The following is a 19,024-nucleotide window of genomic DNA, read 5'->3' as shown; positions in this document are numbered from 1 at the left end:
TTACCAAAAAAAAAAAAAAAAAAGACTGGAAACCACTGACACAGACAGCCCAGGGGCTGGGTTGATTGAAGGAGGCAGGGCTGGGCCAGGTAAGTCCACCCCACCACCGCCATCCTGGGGATGGGATGGGGGGGCCTGGAAACCCTACCAACCACTTCACATCCTCTTAACCCAGGTTGGGAGGGATCATGGGGTTGAGGGATGGATCTGGAGCTGCTCCAGTGGGAGGGAGGGGCTGGACAGGGAGCATAGTGGAGGAGGGGTCCCATTGTCAGGGTGCCCCCTACCCCAAATCACCATGGGCTGCACAGTCACAGGTACGCAGTCACAGTCACAGACATTCACAACCCAAGAGCACCCCCACCCCATCCCACCCCTTGCCCACCCTTGGCTTTCCCTACCCCAAAAAGCCCTCCCCACGCCCCTGCCCGCCCCACTCCCTTGATGGGGAAAAAAGCAATAAATTACAAGGCCCCTCCCCAGCCCTCTTAGCCCGCTCCTGCTCCATCCTTTCTCTCCCCCGGGATAGTAGCTAGGAGGGGCCCAGGCTCTTGGCTCCACCAGCCCTTTAGCTTCCATCCATGGGTAGGTGTGGGGGGACGTTCTGATTTCCACTCCTCATGGTCCCTTTCACGGAAAGGGTTGGGGACTCCCCACCCCCATGGGCAGCAGGGGTCCTGCCCCTCTCTGCCCTTCTCCCATCACTCGGCAGTGAGATCAACATGGAAAGCTAGGGTTCCCCATATTGGCCCCAGGTCCCAAGACTAGCTCTTCCACGTACTAACCCCTCCCTCTGGTGTGGCGTCGCCCCAGGAGCCAGCCTGGGTATGGGCTCCCGCCAAAGGATTGTCCAGCACAGGCAGGTCTGGGTCTTTCCCCACCCCTAGGGGGCGCAAGCGGGCAGGTCCAAGCGCCCAGGGTCTAGTGCCGCGGCGGGGGCGCGCCCTTCGGTAGACCCAAAGGAATCCGCGTGGAAACAGTGCAGAGGGGGCGTGTTGAGTTGGGGTCTCCATGCGTCACTGGGGAGCGGGAGGTGAGTTTGTGTCCTCTGGGACGTGGGGGCTGTGCCCTCGTGGGAGGAGGAAGTGCTCCCGTGGGGCGGGGTGTGGATTGAAGAGGTGAGTGGGTGCATTTGTCCAGCGGTCCACCCGGTGTAGCAGTGCCCGACCCGTGTGAGGGGGGTGTCTCTCCCGCTGGGCAACTATACCAGCGCGACGGGGGCGTCAGCGCGGCCCACGCTGGCAGCGCTGCTCCGACGACGCGGGCTAGGAGTGGCGGTAATGCTGGGGGTGGTGGCCGCGCTGGGGGTGGTGGCCGTGCTGCCGCCCTCACCGGGGCAGCCATGCTGGAGAAGAATGTCGGCGCACAGCTGGCTCCCAGCCTGGCGCGCGTAGAACAGCGCCGTGTGGCCCTGCGCGTCGCGGGCGGACACGTCCGCACCATACTAGAGGGTAGAAATGGCTGCGTCACCGCGGGCGGTCCCCAGGGGCCGACACCCGCATGCTATCTCCACAAGATTTCCAAGTCCACTCCAGGGCCCCTTTGGAGAAACCGGGCTCCCAGCGTTAGGCTGTTTTCCCTCAAAAACCCCTTACCACCCCCTAGGGTTGCGGGGGGAGCGGGCAGACAGAGCGCTGTGTGCCTGCCCTGGGCGCTGCTTGAGGAGAGGTGCGAATTAGCAGTTTCTACTGGCCATCGCAGTTTCCATGACAAGCTGTGTGTGACCATTCAGCAATTTAACATTCATTGCCCTAGGTGGTATTTTCTGTTGTTAGGCCCCTGGCCGCCTACCGCCCCCCCCCCCCACTTCACATACCCACAACAGCAGCTGCGTGATGACGACGTGGGCCAGTTCAGCCGCCAGGTGGAGCGGGGAACGGAGCTGAGGGTCCTCTACGCTGGTGTCCAGCGGTCCGTGTCGCGCATGGGCCAGGAGCAGGAGGACCATGGCCACGTCCTGGGCCTGCACTGCAGCCCACAGCTGGCGGCCCAGAGGCTCCTCGGTGGTGCCCAGCGGCGCCAGAAACAGCAGCTGCTCGTACTTAGCACGAATCCATGACTCACGCTCCTCCCTGCAAAACCGGGTATCAACCGGAAGGGCTCTAGGGACCCCCCAACCCAGGACTTCTGGCCCCTAACCAGGGCACCCTCTTGAAAGCCGCGCACTCCCCAGCGTCCCTCCCCGTTCCCTCACACGTACCGCGAAGAGTCCCGCGTGGGCTTGGCACGACCCCGAGTGTCACTCTCCCACACGCGGTTGGCCATGTCGTTGCCAATGGCCGTCAGCACCAGGGTCAGCTCCCGCGGCCAATCATCCAAGTCGAGCGAGCGAACGCGGGACAGGTGTGTGCCCAGGTTCCGGTGGATGCCAGAGCACTCGATGCAGATGAGTGCACCCAGGTTCAAGCTGGCCCACGTGGGGTCTGGGAACGGAGTGCAGGGGTTGGCTCCGGGCTGGGCGGCATAGACACCCCAGCATTTAAGAACTCCAGCAAACCACACTCTCTAGCCCCTGACACCGCCTCCCAGTTCCCTCCGCTGCCCCCTTGTGCTCACTGGGGGCCCCGCAGTCCACGCAGGTAGAGTTCCCCTTGGCGTTACGGATTGCCTGGATGGCCACGGCTTCGCTTTGGCTGTCGGTGCGCAGCTGCAGAAGAGAGTAGAGTTAGCACTGACACTCCCTCAGAGCTCCTCTCTGAATTCCTCAGACACTCACCTCTGCTCTCCCTGCACTGATTACCTTGACCTTGCTGCTCTCACAGCATTGCAGACTGGCTAGGATCTGACTTTCGATGGCCTGGACCCAGGCGTCCCGCTCCTCAAAACTGGCTGCCTCAAAGTGCCACGTCTGGCCAGTGCTGGACACGATCAGGAACTCGAAGTTTTCCTCTGGGCAGAGGGAGGGGATGGGGTCATGAGGGACAGAGTTCACTCAGGAGCCACCTTGCCCAAATGTTTCCTCCCTGATGTCCATCCCGGGCCCCTGGGAGTAGGGCGGAGGGGGTTGGGGAAGCAAAGGGTGGGAGAGAGCAGGAAGCCCAAGCACATGCAGGGGGAGGCAGGGCACCCCCACCCCTCTGCACCCCAGCTGAGCGCCCCTCCCAGCTCCCCACTTGTTACCTGCTTTATAAATATTTCTTAAACTACCAAAGGATTTTAGTTTCCACATTTTGCGCTTGGCTGGTTTCCCGAAGCGAAGGAGTTAGAGATAGAATGGACAGAGAAAGATAGACCAAGAAAAAAGAAAAAGAGAGGCAGATGGAGAGATAGAGACAGTGACAGAGTGCCAGAGACAAAGCAGGACAGACAGATGGGGAGAAAAAGCAGAACTAAAGTCAGTGGCCCCAGAGCAGAGTGGAGCGGAAGCCAAGAGCCATGAGAGTAGGCAGATCTGGAACCTGGGTCTGAGCACCCAGCAGAGAGCAGGGGCGGTGGGGAGGGGTTATCATGACCAATGAGGACCCAGGTCTCCGGGAGGGGTAGGGAGGGTCAGGATCTGAGTGAACATGGGGATAGGGACAGAAACTGGGTCCTAGGCCTGGGATGAGGGGGCACTGCAGCTCAGGAGTCACTGGGACCTGGGGGTTCACTGGGGGCAGGAATGAGGATCACTGTGGTCAAGGGCTATTATGGGTTTGGTGATTACCGGAAGTCATTGGGAGAAGGGTTCGGTGGTCACAGAATCCAGGAGCTGGGGTGTCAATGGAGGACACTGAAGTCACAGGTTGTCACTGGGGGCCATGGGATAGGCTTGGGGGCTGCTGGGTACAGGGACTAGGGTGGTAAGTGGAGTTGAGGGCAGGGACAGGACCTAGAGGGCCATTAGGGGAAGGAGCAGGAGCTAGAGATTTATGGGGTCATTGAGAACAGGGGCTGGAGGCCACTGGGGGGAAAGGCATTGGCTGGGGAACAGGGAGAAAGGATAGGGGCTGAGGGATGTCTATCCATTTTTTCATTAAATTATTAGTAAAGTAGTAATGATAGTCAAGCACTCAGCTCAGGTACTTTTCCTCCTCCTGCAGGAGCTAGGCCAGGGATCTGGAGTTAGGGGTGAGGGTCCAGGGTGAGAAAGGAACTGCCCACCAGGGCCTCACCTTCAGCCTGCCCGGCAGAGCCTTCAGTCTTAGATGGTGTTGTCAATTTCTTCCTCCTCTGCTTCTTCACCATGGGAGAAGGAGGGGGTTCCCGAGTCAGGGGGCTCAGGTCTCCAGATGGGGTACAGTCTTAGAGAAGGGGATACAGCTGCCTCAGTTGCTCCCTCCACAGATTTCCTGATTTCTCAATAGCCTGTCTCCTCCCCTTAACTAGCTTTGGCATTTATGATACCCCTCCAGGAGGTCCCCCTTGATCATCCCTGGGAAGGTGGGCAGATGAGTGGTTTAGAGTCAGACCTGCACTCAGATCCTGGCTCTGCCACTTACTGGCCTTGAGACCTTGAGCAAGTCACTTAATCTTCTGAGCCTCAGTTTCTTCATCCCTAAGATGGGGATAATAATCTTGACAAGGTTGTTGTGAGGATTACTTATGAGAATGTTACTTGCTATTTAAATACATATACATATATATATGAATTTTAGCATTAGAAAAATTTTTAAGCCTAAAACAGCAAATTATAAAAAAAGAAAAATCATATATATTTCCAAATACAGTAAAACCTGTGAAAGCCAGAGCCTATGTAATGCTGAAACCTGCCAGAGGAGGAAAACTCAAATATTTTCCATTAAAATGAGTGATAGAAAAGTAGCAAAACTGCACCTTGTCAAAGGCAGAAAATTTGCAAGGACTGGACAAACAAGGCAGTCCCATCGAGTTCCGCTCTCCCAGGTTTCACTGTATTCCAAACCCTGATGGCTGGCTATATACTGGACAATGTTCTCAGTTTGTTTGAGCCTCAAAGCAACCCTCTGAGGTAGAAACTATTATTATGTCCATTTTACAGATGAGGGAACTGAGGCATGGAGAGGTCAAGTAACTTGCCCAAGTGGGAAGCCAGAATTTGAGCCCAGGCAGTTTGGCTCTAGAGCCCACTTGTCTTAACAATTATGATAAACACGCCATGGCTTAGAAGATGCTTAGTGTGTTCACTCATGCATTCATTCCAGCCTCTAAGCTTCCCTCCCCGATTCATTTCCCACTCATTTGAATCTGTAAGATGGAGGGTGGGTCCTCACTGACCAGTGCTGAGGGCGCGGGCCAAATTCCGGTCTGGCTTCAGCAGGTGCTTAGATGTCTGGTCTGGTGGTGGCTGCAGGGAACTGGGACTGGGGCTTGGGCTTGGGGTGGGAGTGGTGGCTTCTGCCAGAAGATAAAACCTCAGTGAGCCACTCTGTCTCCTGGCCTCATTCCCTCTGTGGTCCTTCTTCATCACCCACCTTCCTGCTTGTCCAGTCCCAGCCCCCAGTTCCCTACTACCCCTTCCTTTTCCCCAGGCCTGGCTCCTCTCCTGACCCTTTGTCATGAGCTGCATCCACTCACCAGGGCCTTCACCCATCTGGACAGTGCTCATGTCCTTGACCAGCCCGTTGATGCTGGCTGAGGGGCCAAAAGCAGAAATGGCCCGTGGGGGCCTCTTGCCAGGGACTTTGACTGTTGTCCGTAGCAAGTCCATCTCCTTGCCGTGGGTACTGTGGTTGTAATCCTGGAGGGATACAGGGGCCGAGGGTGTAGGGAAGGTTGGAGTCCTTGGTGGTGCTGGGAATCAGTCAATAGTATGGGATAGAGCGGGCTCTGGGACCTGACCACGTGGGGATAATTTTCCAGAGGATGGGGCCACCAGACTCAGACCAGCACTGTCTCCTCCATGAAGCATTCTCTGAATGCAGGCCATGTGGAGGCCCTGCCCCTGTGCTCTCCCACTGGACTGCAAGTTGCTGAGGGGATATCTCTACATCTCCAGCATGGGCACACGGTGCCCAGCACAGGCTTATTAGACTTAAGGACTAGGGCTTCCCAGAAATGATGTGTTTGTAAGGGGCACAGACTAGCAGAGCTGCGAAGGGCATGCCCAGCCAGCCTGCATGGTCCAGCCAGTCTCTGCTACTCACATTAACGCTGGGGTGGTACAGTAGGAAGCCATTACTGGATAGGGTCACATACTTCTTCTTCCATTCTTTGTTCAAGGAGTTGCCGCTTCGCTTTAGGAGAAAGCTCTGGAGTATGGAAAGACATGTGTTACAAAAAAGCCAGCTAAGACCAGCTGCCCCTTTGCTTGCCCCCAGTCCCTGGACTACTTACCTGTTTAATGGGGATGGCTCGCCCGCTCCCTGTGGTCTCCCCTCGACTGTCCAAGCTCCGTTTCTCAGAGTCACTGCCCCGACGATTCTGGAATGGTTACTGGCATCAGATAAAGGGTGGGAAGGGGGATACACTGATGGAAAGACAGGAAGACAGATGAAGGGCCCAATGGAGTGGCCTGGGGACAAGGGAAGATGGGAAGATAACAGGGACAGGAAGATAGGGGGTCAACATGTCCAATACCGCAAAAAGGCTGGTCCTACGCTTGGCTGCCCGGTGCAGGGATCCTGGTGTGCTCAATCCAGCCACTGCAGCTGCCTCAGCTCGGAGTTCCCGGTGACCGACATTGGGTGAGGATGGAAGGGAGGAAGAGTAATCGCTAGTGTGACCACCGTTACTAGCCTGGAGATGGATGAAGGAGTCAGCAGAATAGCTGAGATGCCCTCACCCCACCAACCTACTGTTATATCTGGTTATGGGGAATCCAAGACATTCCTTGATGTCAACATTTATTTGTATGATCATTAATAAAAAAAATCCTCACTAGCATTAGTACAGTGCTTTATACTTTACAAAGGTTAATTTCACATGTATTATGCCATACAATCTTCCTGATAACCTTGGTAGGATGCATGACTTGCCCAAGGACATTGTTTCTCAAACCTGGTTGATTCCCAGTCCAATGCACTTTCTACATACCATTTTCATCTGTTCTCCCTGTCCCTTGGGTGCCCTGTCCCTGCCCTTGGGTCTTCAGCCCCTCCTCTGCATCTTTCCAGCCCCTCTGTAGACTCTGAAACCCGAACTCACCTGCCCAGCTATGGGGGTAGAAGCAGCTGAGTGGCTTGGGGAGCTGGGTAGGGACTTGCAGGCAGCCAGAAGCTGTTGTTGTTTCCGTAAGGTCACCACCTTCTGGGCCACTGAGGGGAGGAGGAAGAGCGTGAGCAGCGAAGATACCCCAGACTACCTTTGATGCCCAGCTTTCAGAAATCCCCAGCTTTGAGAAATCCCCAGGAGATGACATGGGCCCCAACTTCTTTGTCCCTGTGCCTCTGTGCCACCTGTGCCCTCACCAGCTCCTCTAGCCCAGAAAGACCATGTGGCTGTTAAGGAAACCTTCTTTGACCTCCCTCATCTCTCCTCCCTTCCACGGAAGCTAATTTCCTGCCACTCATAGAGAGTCCTAAATGCCCCACCTCTAGGAATATGCCGGGCCCCTTGGTTCCCACGTCCCATACACACTAGGGTTCACCACACTCACCCTCCTGGAAGACCCGGTCCACGTTGAGCCCATAGGTTGCACAAGTCTCATAGTAGCTGCAACGTTTCATATCCGCACACAGAGCCCTGGCACGAGCATCTCCCACGACCCGAGGGGAGGAAGCACTGATCCTATCTGAAGGGATGGGAAAGGGGCAGGACTGGATAAGGGGACCCCTCCCTTGCCCTTGTGCTCCAGTCCCAGGCTGGGCCCACTAGGAAGGGGTGAGAGAGAACACTTGTCCTATGACTGAGTGGAATGGAGTGTGTAAGCCCTTTCTGAGTGATAGGTCCCACTCACATGGCCAGCTGAAGTAAAAGTTGACTGGGTGAGCTCTGTGTGTGTCTTCAAAGAATACACTAGAGGCAAGTGGAGCTTCCTGACAAGGTCTGCAGTGGCTGAGACTCATGAATGATAATCACCCTGCCCTGCAAATCCATTGAACCCTAGCCCAGTGGGTGGACACCTGGGGTGTTAACTGGGAAAAGGTTGACTGTCCATGAGTAACAGGTAGACTGCTCACTCTGCAGTGGGAAACCAGGAGGCAAGCAACAGGTGGAGGCAGGCACCTGCAGGATGGGCATCCAGGCAGAAAGTCCTGCCAACTCGATGCAGGTGGGTACTGGAAAAGCTTTTCCTGGCTCTGATGGAGAGGCTGAGAGCCTCTGAATCACTACTTTGGGAACAAAAAAGTTTTATGTCCTCTGTTTTCTCTATCATTTCCTTTGTGATTTCTCTTTGTTTTTAGATAAGCTCTTTTGAAAGGTGACTGGAAAAGGCTTTCTATTCACACTAAACCCAAAACCAAACCAGTTGCCATTGAGTCAATTCACACTCATGGCAACCCCATGTGTTGCAAGGTAAAACTACACACTGTAGGGTTTTCAAGGCTGTGACCTTTCAGAAGCAGACTGCCAGGCCTTTCTTTCAAGGAGCCTCTGGATGGGTTCAAACCACCAACCTTCTGGTTAGTAGTCAAGCGCTTAATTGTTTATACCACTCTGGGACTTCCTTCTATCCACAGTAGGGTCTGAGATTTGGAGGGGTAAGGGGGGGATCTGTGTGTCCCGTGGTGGTGGTATTAGGAAATGGCAGTGTGAGAACATGAGGTAGATGACATCTCAGGAGAGGAGTGGAGACTGCTCTTATAGAAGCCCCATTCTCCCCTTTTCTCTGCTCAGACCTTGGGAAGTTTGTATTTGGTTTAATGATTCCCTTATTTGAAGACCTGGCTCCCTCTAGAGGGTTGCTGGAATCTAAGTGGCAATTTCCACACCTTACCAAGCTCTTGCTCATGTTGGCTAATACCCTAGTGGCTTTCATTGGGCTTCCCCTGAAAGCACTGCTTCCCCAGTCTCCTTACCTTGTGTCCCCACCAGTGCGAGGGCCAGGCCTCCCCGGCCCTCCCCTCGAAGGGAGCTCAGCTGCCCATGGAAACGGCTTACGGCCTGGAAACTGTTCTCATCCTCCAGGCTGAAGACAAAGATCACAGCATCTGCCCAGCCTGAGAACTTGCGGGGGGCGAGGGAACAAATGCAGGGTCAGACAAGTCTATTCCTCTGGACCCTGGGAAACCAGAGCCCTCTCCTTTGGCCAGTGCTGACCCCTGCCACACTACCCACCCCATGGCCTCGCCCCCTCACCTTGGCATCAGGTGCCCCAGCTTCCTCTCGGATTAGCACCAGATGAGTCTGTCCATCCACCAACATGTCTTTCTTGTGCTGCTCACCTGTACAGAGGGGTTGGAATGGTAGGTGGTCTGAGGTCACAAGTCATCAAGCCTCCTCCATGCTCCCTGTACCATAGCTATCATGGGTGCATCCTTCCCTCTGGTCTCCATATCTGCCAAGTCATTGATCTTAGATCCCTGATCCCAACCCTTAGCTTACTGTGGCTCCTAAGAACTCACTCTCTGTCTTCTCCAGCACCTGGTATGAACCAGTCAGGAATCGGTGGATGAGGGATGACTTCCCACTCCGAGCATCACCCAGCACACCCTGAGGAAAGGTTGTGGAACAGAGAATTAAGTAGAGGCAGGATCCTAGGGTCTGGATGCACTGCAGAAAGCCCAAAAGGGACTGGCAATGTTAAATTATCCAAGAAGGATTCTACAGGCCTGAATGAAGGTCAGTCAGGAGAGAGCATTTGGGAGGATCTGGGCATGAGTGTAGCAAGAGATGACCCCAAGCTCCAAGTGGACCACAAGTCAAAGAATGTCAGCAACTCAGAACCAGTTTGTTTTGTTTTGTTTAGGAACCATACTAGACCTGGGTGTGTGTGAGACGTCACAGCCCTAGGCACTAGTTGGAAAGTTTTACCAAATTCTAGCTAATGGAACATGAAGACCAAAGGAGAGATGCCAGCAATGAGAAACAGCCTGGAAGAGGACATGGACAAACAGAAGAAAGGGGAAGAATGTACATAGAGAAGACAAAGTTGTGAGAATATTTCAAGCCCCAGGATGGTGCTATAAAGGTCGAATCTCGAGAACTGGCAACAATTGTGCATTCTCACAGAGAGAAACAAGGGGAGAGATGAAGGGGAGAGGGTTGAGAGTGTACAGAGTGAGAGGTCAGCCTTCCCTACAGGAAAGGAGACTAGGTTACTTACCAGGCGCAGTTCAGGAATGGAGCGGCTCAAAGTCCATTCCTGGCTATTGATCAAAGCTTCTGTAATGGAAGAAGGGTAATAAGAGGGGAGGCTCAGGCCCAGGACTCCCAATCCTCACTCATCCCTCCTCCCTTTGGAACTTCCCTTAATCCCAGGACCATGGCTGGACTGGAGAGGTGTGTGGAGGGGATAGGTTTGAGAGTGGTCCCCAGTCCTCTTATCCCCGCCTCTCCCCACAGCTGTTGCTGCCGCTCAGTGGTTGCTTAGCAACAGAGCCAGCAAGACAAAAATACTTCAGTTGGCATCTCTCTTAAAGCACATCCCCAAACGTGGGTCCCTGCCCCAGACCAGAGGACCAGGGCTCTGACAGTGGCCAGGTTCTTCCCTCTGGAAGGAAAATGCAAGGGGGGCTCCTCCCCACCCCCACTGATTCCCAGGGCAGACCCTGGGAATCTGACATAGAAGCGAGTGAGTTCTTCTCAACTTCCATTTCACAGGATAGAAATTGAGGTGAGGGCTTTCCCTCCCCTTTTTCAAGGTCAGCTACACGGTGGCCCTGCCCCCCACCCCCTACAGCCCAAAGGATGGAGCGTGGATATTCCCATGCCTCCCTCTTCCGCACAATACCCACAAGCGACCTCCAAAAGAACTGGGGAAGGGCTTCATTCCCTGGCCGAGAGAAGCTACAGGCCTGGGAGAAAAGATGCTCCCTCCGCCTGCCGGGTCCAGCCCCCGCGCCTGACACCGGGCGGACGTTCCCGGGGCGCCGCAGCTGCGGCGGGAACTCTGGGATCCGGAGCCATCTGCTCCCACCCGCTCTGAAGCCAAACCCCAGGGGCCGCCCCCGCTCCCTGACCCGCCTCTCCTCCCGGGAGTGTGAACCGAACCAACGAATCCTCCGCCTCTCTCCTCCAGAAAAAAATAGACACCCCCCGGAAAAACACCCCCTTCCCGGTACCACCTCCCAAGCCTCCCCGGGTAAGAATTGCCTTTGCAGCAGTTCCACCCCCTGACTCACTCGGGGTCAGTCCCCGGCGGGTTTCAGCGCCGCTCTGGGACGCTGGTGGGCCGTGGGGAAGTGAGGCTTCCCATCCGCCCCCTCTCACTTTACACTGAAATATTCAGCAAGTTCCAGCCCCTACGCAGTCCGAAACCGCCCACTCCGCCTTCACTGCATGGAAAGAAACAGTCCCTTCCTACTGCCTCACTAGCCTGCTCTCAGCCCTGGGGAGGACCTGTCCCTGGCGAGGAGCTTTCTGCAAGATCACTGTCAGGCCACCTGCCCCAGGTGCTCAGGGGGAAACTGAGGCTTTCTCATCACTTCCACCTCCAATGTCTCTCTGGACAAGGCAAAGTCCTGTCTCCAGGCTCTCGGACTTTAGCAGAGGCTGGAATTGGGGTCTGGAGCGTCCCTGCGAGCAATTTCCTACAGCCATTCTGACCGAGGAAATTCTCTTCCCAGAAAGCCATGAGGCTCTGAGTCCATCCGAAATCAACTAGTCTCTTATGTCGCACAGCTGTGGTGGCTACTCACCCCCCTTCAGGACCTCCTATTTTTTGCCCCAGACCTTGGCAGAGGAGTGAACCTGGTTCACCCATCCACCCGAGAGAGAGAAGCTTCCCTAGCTCAATCCTGCACACAGCTCGCCCACCCCAAGCTGACCATTCCCGGCCCTCCCTTCCCTGTTCTCAGGCCCAGGCCCTACTCACTAGGGGAGGCGCGGAGCTCTGCGCCCAGCAGCTCCCGGGACCCGCTGCCAGAAGACAGGCCAGGGGTTGCGGGAGGGGGCCCGGAGCCAGGAGGTCCCCCCGTGCTCTTGGTGAAGATGCCACTGATAAACTTGAGCATTTTGCGGTCACGAGTGGATGCTCTGCCCCCCTCCCGGCCCCGTTTCAGACCAGGAGCTGGAGGTTCCAGCGTGATTGGAGGCGCAGGCCCGGGGAGCTGCACGGAGGCGGCGGTGGCAGCAGCGGCTGGAACCGGAGTTGCTGGGACAGTTAGCGGAGGAGGCGAGCCGGCGGGTGGTCCCGGGTGCAAGTCACTGTTGTCCAAGGTCTTACTCTTGCCTTTCCGAGGGGACAGCTTCCCTCGGGCCCCGGGCCCAGCCCCGACCCCACCAAAGGTCGCGGCTGCACTGCCCCCTCCTCCGGCAGTGGCGGCAGCTGCGGTGACAGCAGCAGCAGAGGCTCCAGTCCCTGCGCTGCTTTTTGACCCCTTGACCCTGGGCTTGCCCTCGCTTTCGGGCCATGACAGGCGGCTACCCGCGCCCTTGCCCCCTCCGGCTTTGGCGCCACTCGTGGTCACGGTCTTGCAAGGCTTGGGAGCCGGCGGAGGAGGCGCCACCTTGAGCCTCCGGCTGCCAGTGCCAGGGTGCGGGGAGGACGAGCCTGGGACACCGCCGCCCGCCCGGCCTTCGGGTTCTGGGCCCCCCCAGCTGGGGCTACTGAGCAGGGGCCGCCGGGAGGAGGTGGTGGTGCCCCCAGGCTTCGGGTCGGGGCTCAGTCCCCCGGAGAGGGGAGGTCCCGGGGGGGCGGCCCAGAGAGAGAGGCGGCGGCCGGGAGCCGGGGAGACGGGGCGGGCCGGACTGGCCGGGGACAGGGTGGGGGGCTCGGTGCCCCCCGCGCCCGAGCTGCTAGTGCTGATCCACAGCGCATCCTGTCGGTGGAAGAGACGCTCGTGCCGCTTCTTGCCCGGCTCCTCCGCGCCTCGGGGGCTGCCGGGATCCCCGGTCTCGGTGCCCCTAACCCTAGGGGCGCCGGCCGCGGCTGCAGACGGGGAAGGCGGCGGTGGAGGCACCGACTCGAGCTTGACCAGGGTCAGCGAGATGAGGTAGGTCGTTGTCCGGCGCTGAAGCGCGCCCGCGCCCCGGCTCATGGGGCCCCGAGACCCCCGAGCTGGGGAGGAGAGGGGACTCCCCCGGACTGCCTCAGGGGGGCCCAGCCATGGGGCCACCCTGCTCGCTGCCCCCAGCCCCTGGACCCCGCTGAGCCCCTGGCCAGGCTCCGCTGTCGCCGCCGCCTCCGCCGTCTCCGCTTGCGCCCCCCTCCCATCACACGGGGCGCCCCCTCCCCATGCTCCCCGCCCTGCGCCCCCACCCCTTTGGAGCCCCGGGACCTTGGTGCTGCTCCAGGGAGGCGCGCTGGACAGTGTACCCCGGCCTGGGTGGGGACACAGAGATGGGCGAGGGAGGGCCGGGAGGGCAGTAGTGGTGGCAAATGGGGGAGAGGGAGGGAAAAGGGGCAAAAAGAGGGAACCGGAGGCTGGGGGAGAAGAGGAACCGGTGCGGGGGAGGCAAGGACGAGGAATGGGGGCTCCGGAGATCCGAGCCGCCGTTGGGGTCGGAGAGGGGGTCGTGAGGAGGGTGGGGAGCTAGTGGGGCTGGCCGTGCGGAGGATTCGCAGGGCGCAGGGAGGATGCTGGGGATGGAGATACAGACGGCGGCGGGGGAGGAAGGAGGGAAGCAGGAGGGAGGTGGGAACCCACGGGTCCAGGGGCTAGGAGAGGAGGGGAGGGGCGTGAGATCCGAGCGAAGAGTCCGGGGGGCTCGCCGGGGCTCGGCTCCGTCCGGATGCGCGCTGTGTCCGGGCGCTTCCCTCACGTTGACGAGGAGGCGGCCCCCCGCCCCCCCAACCCTATCTCCCCCTCACCTCCTCTCTACCAGCACGGCTGTCTGCGAGGGCGGCGCAAAACCCAGGACTGGATTCTCCTTCCAAAGCCTGGGCTGGATTTCCTGGGACTTGGACTCACCTACTCCAAAGACCTAGCCCCCTTGTCTTTCACACCACTGTTGGTCAGTGCGACTGTGAGTGGGACATTTAGGGACAAGAGTGCAAGCTGACGTGTGGGTAGACAGGCCGCGGAGAAAACGGAGCACACTCAGGCTCAGTATCAATTCTGAGAAAGCTGACATGGGAAAGTAGGGAACCCTGAAATCTCTTTTCCAGAGCCCCTCATTGCCCCTAGGTACCCGGACGTGTTCCCTTCCCCACGACCCAGCATCCCGCTGCACACACATGTAATACACTAATGGGGCCTCGATCTGGGCCCGACTGTCCCAAAGTGAACTTGGAAAGTGTTCCCTTGGGATGGGGACAAACAAGGAACTCGGCGGGGTAGAAGGGAGGAGGATGCGGAGGGAGAGATACGGGGACTCAGGGAGTCCAGGCCTGGGTGAGTCAAGGCTCCACTCGAGATGGAGGGAGAAGGGATATGTCTACGAAATGACTGCACCCCCCCCTACCAAAATGCATCCGGTCTCCATAGCAACCGTAGCTCCAAGAGTGCCTCAGAAACAGCGGGGATAAGCAGAGAGGAGAGATCCGTGTGTGCGGTGGGTGGGGAACCCGCCAGAGAATGTTGGGCTAGTGGAGGCACTATCCTTGCACCTGGTTACCCACATGTGGGGGTTTACCTCCCCGACTATAAGGACCCCCCGACCCCCCGCAGTTGAGGCAGCAGAAGCCTGCCTCTCCCGGGTTCCCATTCAGTCTCCAGAGGTTTGCAGGGTGGGTTCTTTTAGAAGGTTAAAAAGAGCGTAGGCGGAATGGAAAACGTCTGCTTTGTGTCCCCCACCCCGCTAGGGACCCTGGAGTCCAAGGCTCACAGTCCTCCAGCCCGCAGCGAAGGGTGAAGGGGTTAGGCCGGCAAGGAACAGAGTCTGGGACAGAGGTGGGGGGGAGAGCGGGGGGAGCGGAGAGCAGCCTTGCAGACCACTCGCTGGGACTTGGGGAGTCGCAGCTCCCCCTGATTTGGCGTCCCACCCTCCTGACGCAGCTGAGACTATAATAAGTGCCGCCGTGGGCGGCTCTTGGAGGCAGGAGCCGGCGGTGTGCTCGGCCGTAGCGGGTGAGGGTGGGGGGCGGAACCAGGATGCAGGGCGCTTTTTGTTCTCCCAGAGCCTGTACCCAACACCTAGGCGGTCCTGTCCCGGCTACCAGCAGCTTCACACCACGCTTTCTTACACAAAGCCTGTAGAACCCGGGTGACACCATTCTCAGGACAGGGTACCCTTCGATGGGCTGCTTTGAAGGCAAAGGTGAAGGAGAATTGTTGGCTCTGGCTTAATTTTCCTTTGGTGACCTCAGTTTCCTTTTATATTCAATGGGAACAGAATCCTGGCTCTCAAGGAAGGAGTGTGCAAACCACTCAAAAGGAGTGAAGTCTCCTCTGAGATTTCAGCCTCCACTCCTCCTCTCCCTTTCCTTTTCCAGAGCTAAGCAGAGGACTTATACCCAAGTAACCACCTAAACCTCTCTCCTCCCTGTTTTCTATAGGGGTGGAGCTTAGAGTCCCTCCCTAGGAGGCACCCTGAGGTCAGCCTTTCCAATCCCCAATACTGTTAGGACAGGTGTCGCTGTAGTTCCGGGCAAATAAGGGATTGGAGAACCAGAGGTGAGAGGGCAAGGGGGAGGAGGAGGCATGGAAAGGGTCAGACTGTTCCCCTAGGAAAGCAAAGTGTTCTTTCCCCAAGTTGTGCTCTGGTGGCCTCCACCATCAGAGAGATCTGGCAAGAGGTCCCTGAGGGGGGAGAACATCTCCTGACTCCCCAGGTAGGTAGCTAAGAATGGAGAGGACTGAAGTGGTTGGAAGAGACTAGAATGTGATGGAAGACGTGCTTCCATGAGCAAAGTAGTCTGCTTTTGTTAGCTCACTGTCACATCAGAGATGAATGAGATGAAAGTAGGCTGGAGACAACCTCCAGTTCCACCAGTTCCCTAGTGGTAGGGCCTTGTGAATGGTGAAAAGCTGTCCCTGTCGGGGCCCCACCACAGGATTGAAGGCCTGGGTGGGGGCAGGAGGATGTGGCGATGATGTTGCCATGGCAGCACTTCCTCCCTGTGTTGTCATCACTTGCTCTAATGGCAGTAAGGAGGTAGAGCGGAAGGTGTGTGGGGGAAGACAAGAGCAGGAGCATGGGGAGAAGAGGGGACCAAGAAGAGTCCTGGGGACTTCTCTGCAATTAGGCTGGGCAGAATGTGTTGTGTGAGTGTTAATGTGGGCTTAGGAGCCTGAGATTCTCTGCATGGTGTATTTCAACGTGTGTGTGTGTGTGTGTGTGTGTGTGTTTCCTTTACAGCTGGAGAACAAGAGGTCTCTGATCCTTAGTGGGTCCTGGGAATGAATACATTATTCAATCCCAGAACCTCCTGCCCCGAAATGCTTCCTGCTTTGGACTCCCCAAGCAGGGACCAAGTCTACCATCAGTCGGTCACAGCCCTTCTTCCCCGTGCTCACCCACTGCTTCATTGCCAAGGGGGTCAGCTCAGCAGTGACCTGCATTTTGATCCCCTGGGAGAAGGATCAGAGCTGGGGAAAGAGTAAAAATGACCCCTCCCATGTGTTTTTCCATCCTCCCTGAATGTATTCTTCCCTAGAGCCCAGCTCCATCTTGGGGACTAGGAAGTAGCTGATTGGGAAATAATGTAGCACCTGGCTAACCTTTGCATGCCCTTGCTGGTCCCCCATACACTCAAGTTGGGAGCTGACCCTTCTCTTACCTCCTATGCTGTCCAGTGAGGCCTGGATGCTCTCCCGAAGTTCAGGGTTACCCACTCTCTCTGCAAGCTTCCTGAGGCGGCTCAGAGCCTCCTTGGCCACCTCATGTCGTCTGACTTCTGCTCTCACTGTGGCTACAGCCAGCTGCCTCTGAGCATTCATGGTGCCCAGACCTGTCTTGCCAGGCTAACAGCAACCTCTGGCCCCAAAGCCCATGGTCCCGCAGGCCCTAGCCCCCAAAAGGCCCTTCTGGTGTGCCCCAGAACTCCCGGCCCTGCCCGCCCTTCCGTCTGTCTGTCGGCCTCACTTCCTGACTGGTGAGGTTCAAACCCACAGCCTGAGACAGCACTACCTCCTGTACCTCCCACCCCCTCTAGTGTTGGTCCGTCAGCCCTGCCAGCCAGTACCTGCTATGATTCTTCAGCCAGGAGGATGGAGAATCTTAACAAGTGTACTAGGACCTCCTGTAGAAGGTAGCCAATTAAGATGGGTGTTGGTTCTGGGAGTGTGTGTCAAGCCAGGTCACAGGTACAATCCCGAACTCTTACAGGAATCCATACACACTTGATTTGTCACCCTCATAGTCCTGCATCCTAGTTTACATTTGTACTCACCACCCGCTCTGCATATCCCAATGAGCCCTGAATACTTACATCTTGCAATGTAACTATTGCTCAGTCACCTACCCCACTGACCAACCACCTGCTGCTTAAGGGACCAAGTAGGTATGGGGAGAATGAGTTGTAGAGGAAGACTAGTAACCTATAACCAGACAAAACCACTATGCTCCATGTTCAATTACATTTTTCACAATAATTAACATGTCTATAACACTTAATAGTTTATAACACAGTTTCATATATATCACCCTTATGACAGTCCTGAGGGGTGGGATTAGTATCCCTATTCTGTAGAAAAAGAAACCAAGGCTCAGAGAGACCAGGAAGAGGTGAAACGAAGTTTTGGGTCTAGTCTTCTGATTATAATTCTGATACACTTTATACTTAACCACACAACCAAGATTCTTGCCAGCCAGTTCCCCTTCGCTCTAAGGTTTTGTCTTGCCCTTGACTTAGGACCTGAAAGAGAGGAGAGTAGGTGAGGAATCGAAGACAAGAGGGATGTGGAGGTGTTGTCCTAGTTCCTTTGCTTCAAGACTCAAACCTCTCTGGCTCTGCCAAATGCCTCTTCTCCTGCATATCTTCCAGATAGTGATGTATGGAGAGGTGACTATAGCTATGTGATTATTTGTGCAGATGGAGATAAGGGAATTGGTGTTGAAATTACCAACTGACACCTGTAAAATGACCTGAGTAATAACTAACATTGAGAGTTTACTATGTGCCAAGTACTATTTAAGCATTCTACATGTATTAACTCATTTAATCCTCACAACAACCCATGAGGTAGGTGTATTGTTATTTATCCCCATTTCACAGATGAGGAAAACAGGCACAGAGAGCTTAAGTAACTGGCCAAAGGTTATGCAGCTAGTAAGTGGCGAAGCTGGAACTTATGCAGCCTGACTCTTAATCAATAAAACTATACTGCTTATGTACAGCAGTCATAGGATCTAAGTGTTGACAAATCTAGATCACCCTGTGAGGCTGAAGGGAGGCTTTTCATTTGTTCCAGCTAAGACTGCTGCTTTCTCCCCAGGGAAGAGACCTATGCTTTTCCCCACTCCCATGAAAATATCTGTGCCTTAAAACACGTATTCAATAATAAGCATTTATTGATCAACCATCATGCCCACCCTGGCGTGAAAACGTGGAGGCTCCTCCTTCTCTTCATATTGATTCACATCCCTGACTCCTCCCTTTCTCATTTTTTGCAAGTCCTGGAACAGGTAGGTATGTTCTGTGAAGAGGCTAAGCACATCGGCGTGCGTACCTGTGGCTTTGTCACATACGGAAATGCACCAGCCGGAGACCATCGTTTTTCGCATTGAATTTCTGGCATATTCACACCCTATTTTTATTAAGAGGGGAGGAAACCCTGGTGGCATAGTGGTTAAGTGCTAAGGCTGCTAACCCAAGGATCGGCAGTTCGAATCCACCAGGCACTCCTTGGAAACTCTATGGGGCAGTTCTACCCTGTCCTATAGGGTTGCTATGAGTCGGAATCGACTCGCCGGCTCTGGGTTTGTTTTTTCTTTTTTGTATTAAGAGGGGATGCCGAACGGTACAAATATATTAGTGGACACACTTGCAAACGTGAGGATTTGCGGGGTGTTGCTGTGCCCAGCCCGGGGCCTCCGAGGCTGGGCTAAATGTCTCAATATTTTGTTTCTCTGAGTGTTCCCGAATGTAACGCAATAACAACAAAATAATAGTGTCATCATGAGGTCACTGCGGGGCCAGAGGAAAGGGGCGGGGAAGGGTGCTCCCTCGAGAGGAGGAGCCCTACAGCCGGGCTTTTGA

The 19,024-nt window shown here is 56.0% G+C and overlaps 1 protein-coding gene across 2 annotated transcripts; it reads right to left on the bottom strand.

The window, feature by feature from the left end:
* Window positions 1-437: 437 nt before the first annotated feature.
* AGAP2 (ArfGAP with GTPase domain, ankyrin repeat and PH domain 2) lies at window positions 438-19,011 on the bottom strand. 2 transcript variants are annotated; one of them, XM_003405165.4, is made up of 18 exons: window positions 16,604-19,011; window positions 10,106-10,164; window positions 9,405-9,492; window positions 9,139-9,224; window positions 8,859-9,006; window positions 7,496-7,630; window positions 7,045-7,154; window positions 6,478-6,636; window positions 6,235-6,321; window positions 6,045-6,149; window positions 5,476-5,638; window positions 5,176-5,295; window positions 4,095-4,223; window positions 2,741-2,889; window positions 2,557-2,647; window positions 2,201-2,423; window positions 1,817-2,072; window positions 438-1,444 (listed from the first exon to the last, which is right to left on the bottom strand). In XM_003405165.4, exons 1-18 carry the CDS (start codon window positions 16,761-16,763, stop codon window positions 1,202-1,204), a joined length of 2,511 nt encoding a protein of 836 aa, XP_003405213.1. In that variant the 5' UTR covers window positions 16,764-19,011; the 3' UTR covers window positions 438-1,201. The 2 variants fall into 2 exon arrangements, with proteins under 2 accessions (XP_003405213.1, XP_010596658.2); XM_010598356.3 differs by lacking the exon at window positions 16,604-19,011 and adding an exon at window positions 11,816-13,021.
* Between the last annotated feature and the right edge of the window lie 13 nt (window positions 19,012-19,024).

This window comes from Loxodonta africana, chromosome 4, assembly GCF_030014295.1.
Source record: "Loxodonta africana isolate mLoxAfr1 chromosome 4, mLoxAfr1.hap2, whole genome shotgun sequence".
Classification (NCBI taxonomy): Eukaryota; Metazoa; Chordata; class Mammalia; order Proboscidea; family Elephantidae; genus Loxodonta; species Loxodonta africana.
The sequence above is the reverse complement of the archived record's forward strand: the minus strand, read 5'-3'. Positions and strand labels throughout refer to the sequence as shown.

Excerpts from the sequence above, each read along its gene's own strand:
- AGAP2 (XM_010598356.3), bottom strand. The coding sequence starts at position 12,980 with ATGAGCCGGGGCGCGGGCGCGCTTCAGCGCCGGACAACGACCTACCTC. Across the intron at positions 9,007-9,138 it reads CTGGGGCACCTGATGCCAAG|TTCTCAGGCTGGGCAGATGC; the intron begins GTGAGGGGGCGA and ends GCCCCCCGCAAG. Across the intron at positions 2,073-2,200 it reads CCCACGCGGGACTCTTCGCG|GGAGGAGCGTGAGTCATGGA; the intron begins GTACGTGTGAGG and ends CCGGTTTTGCAG.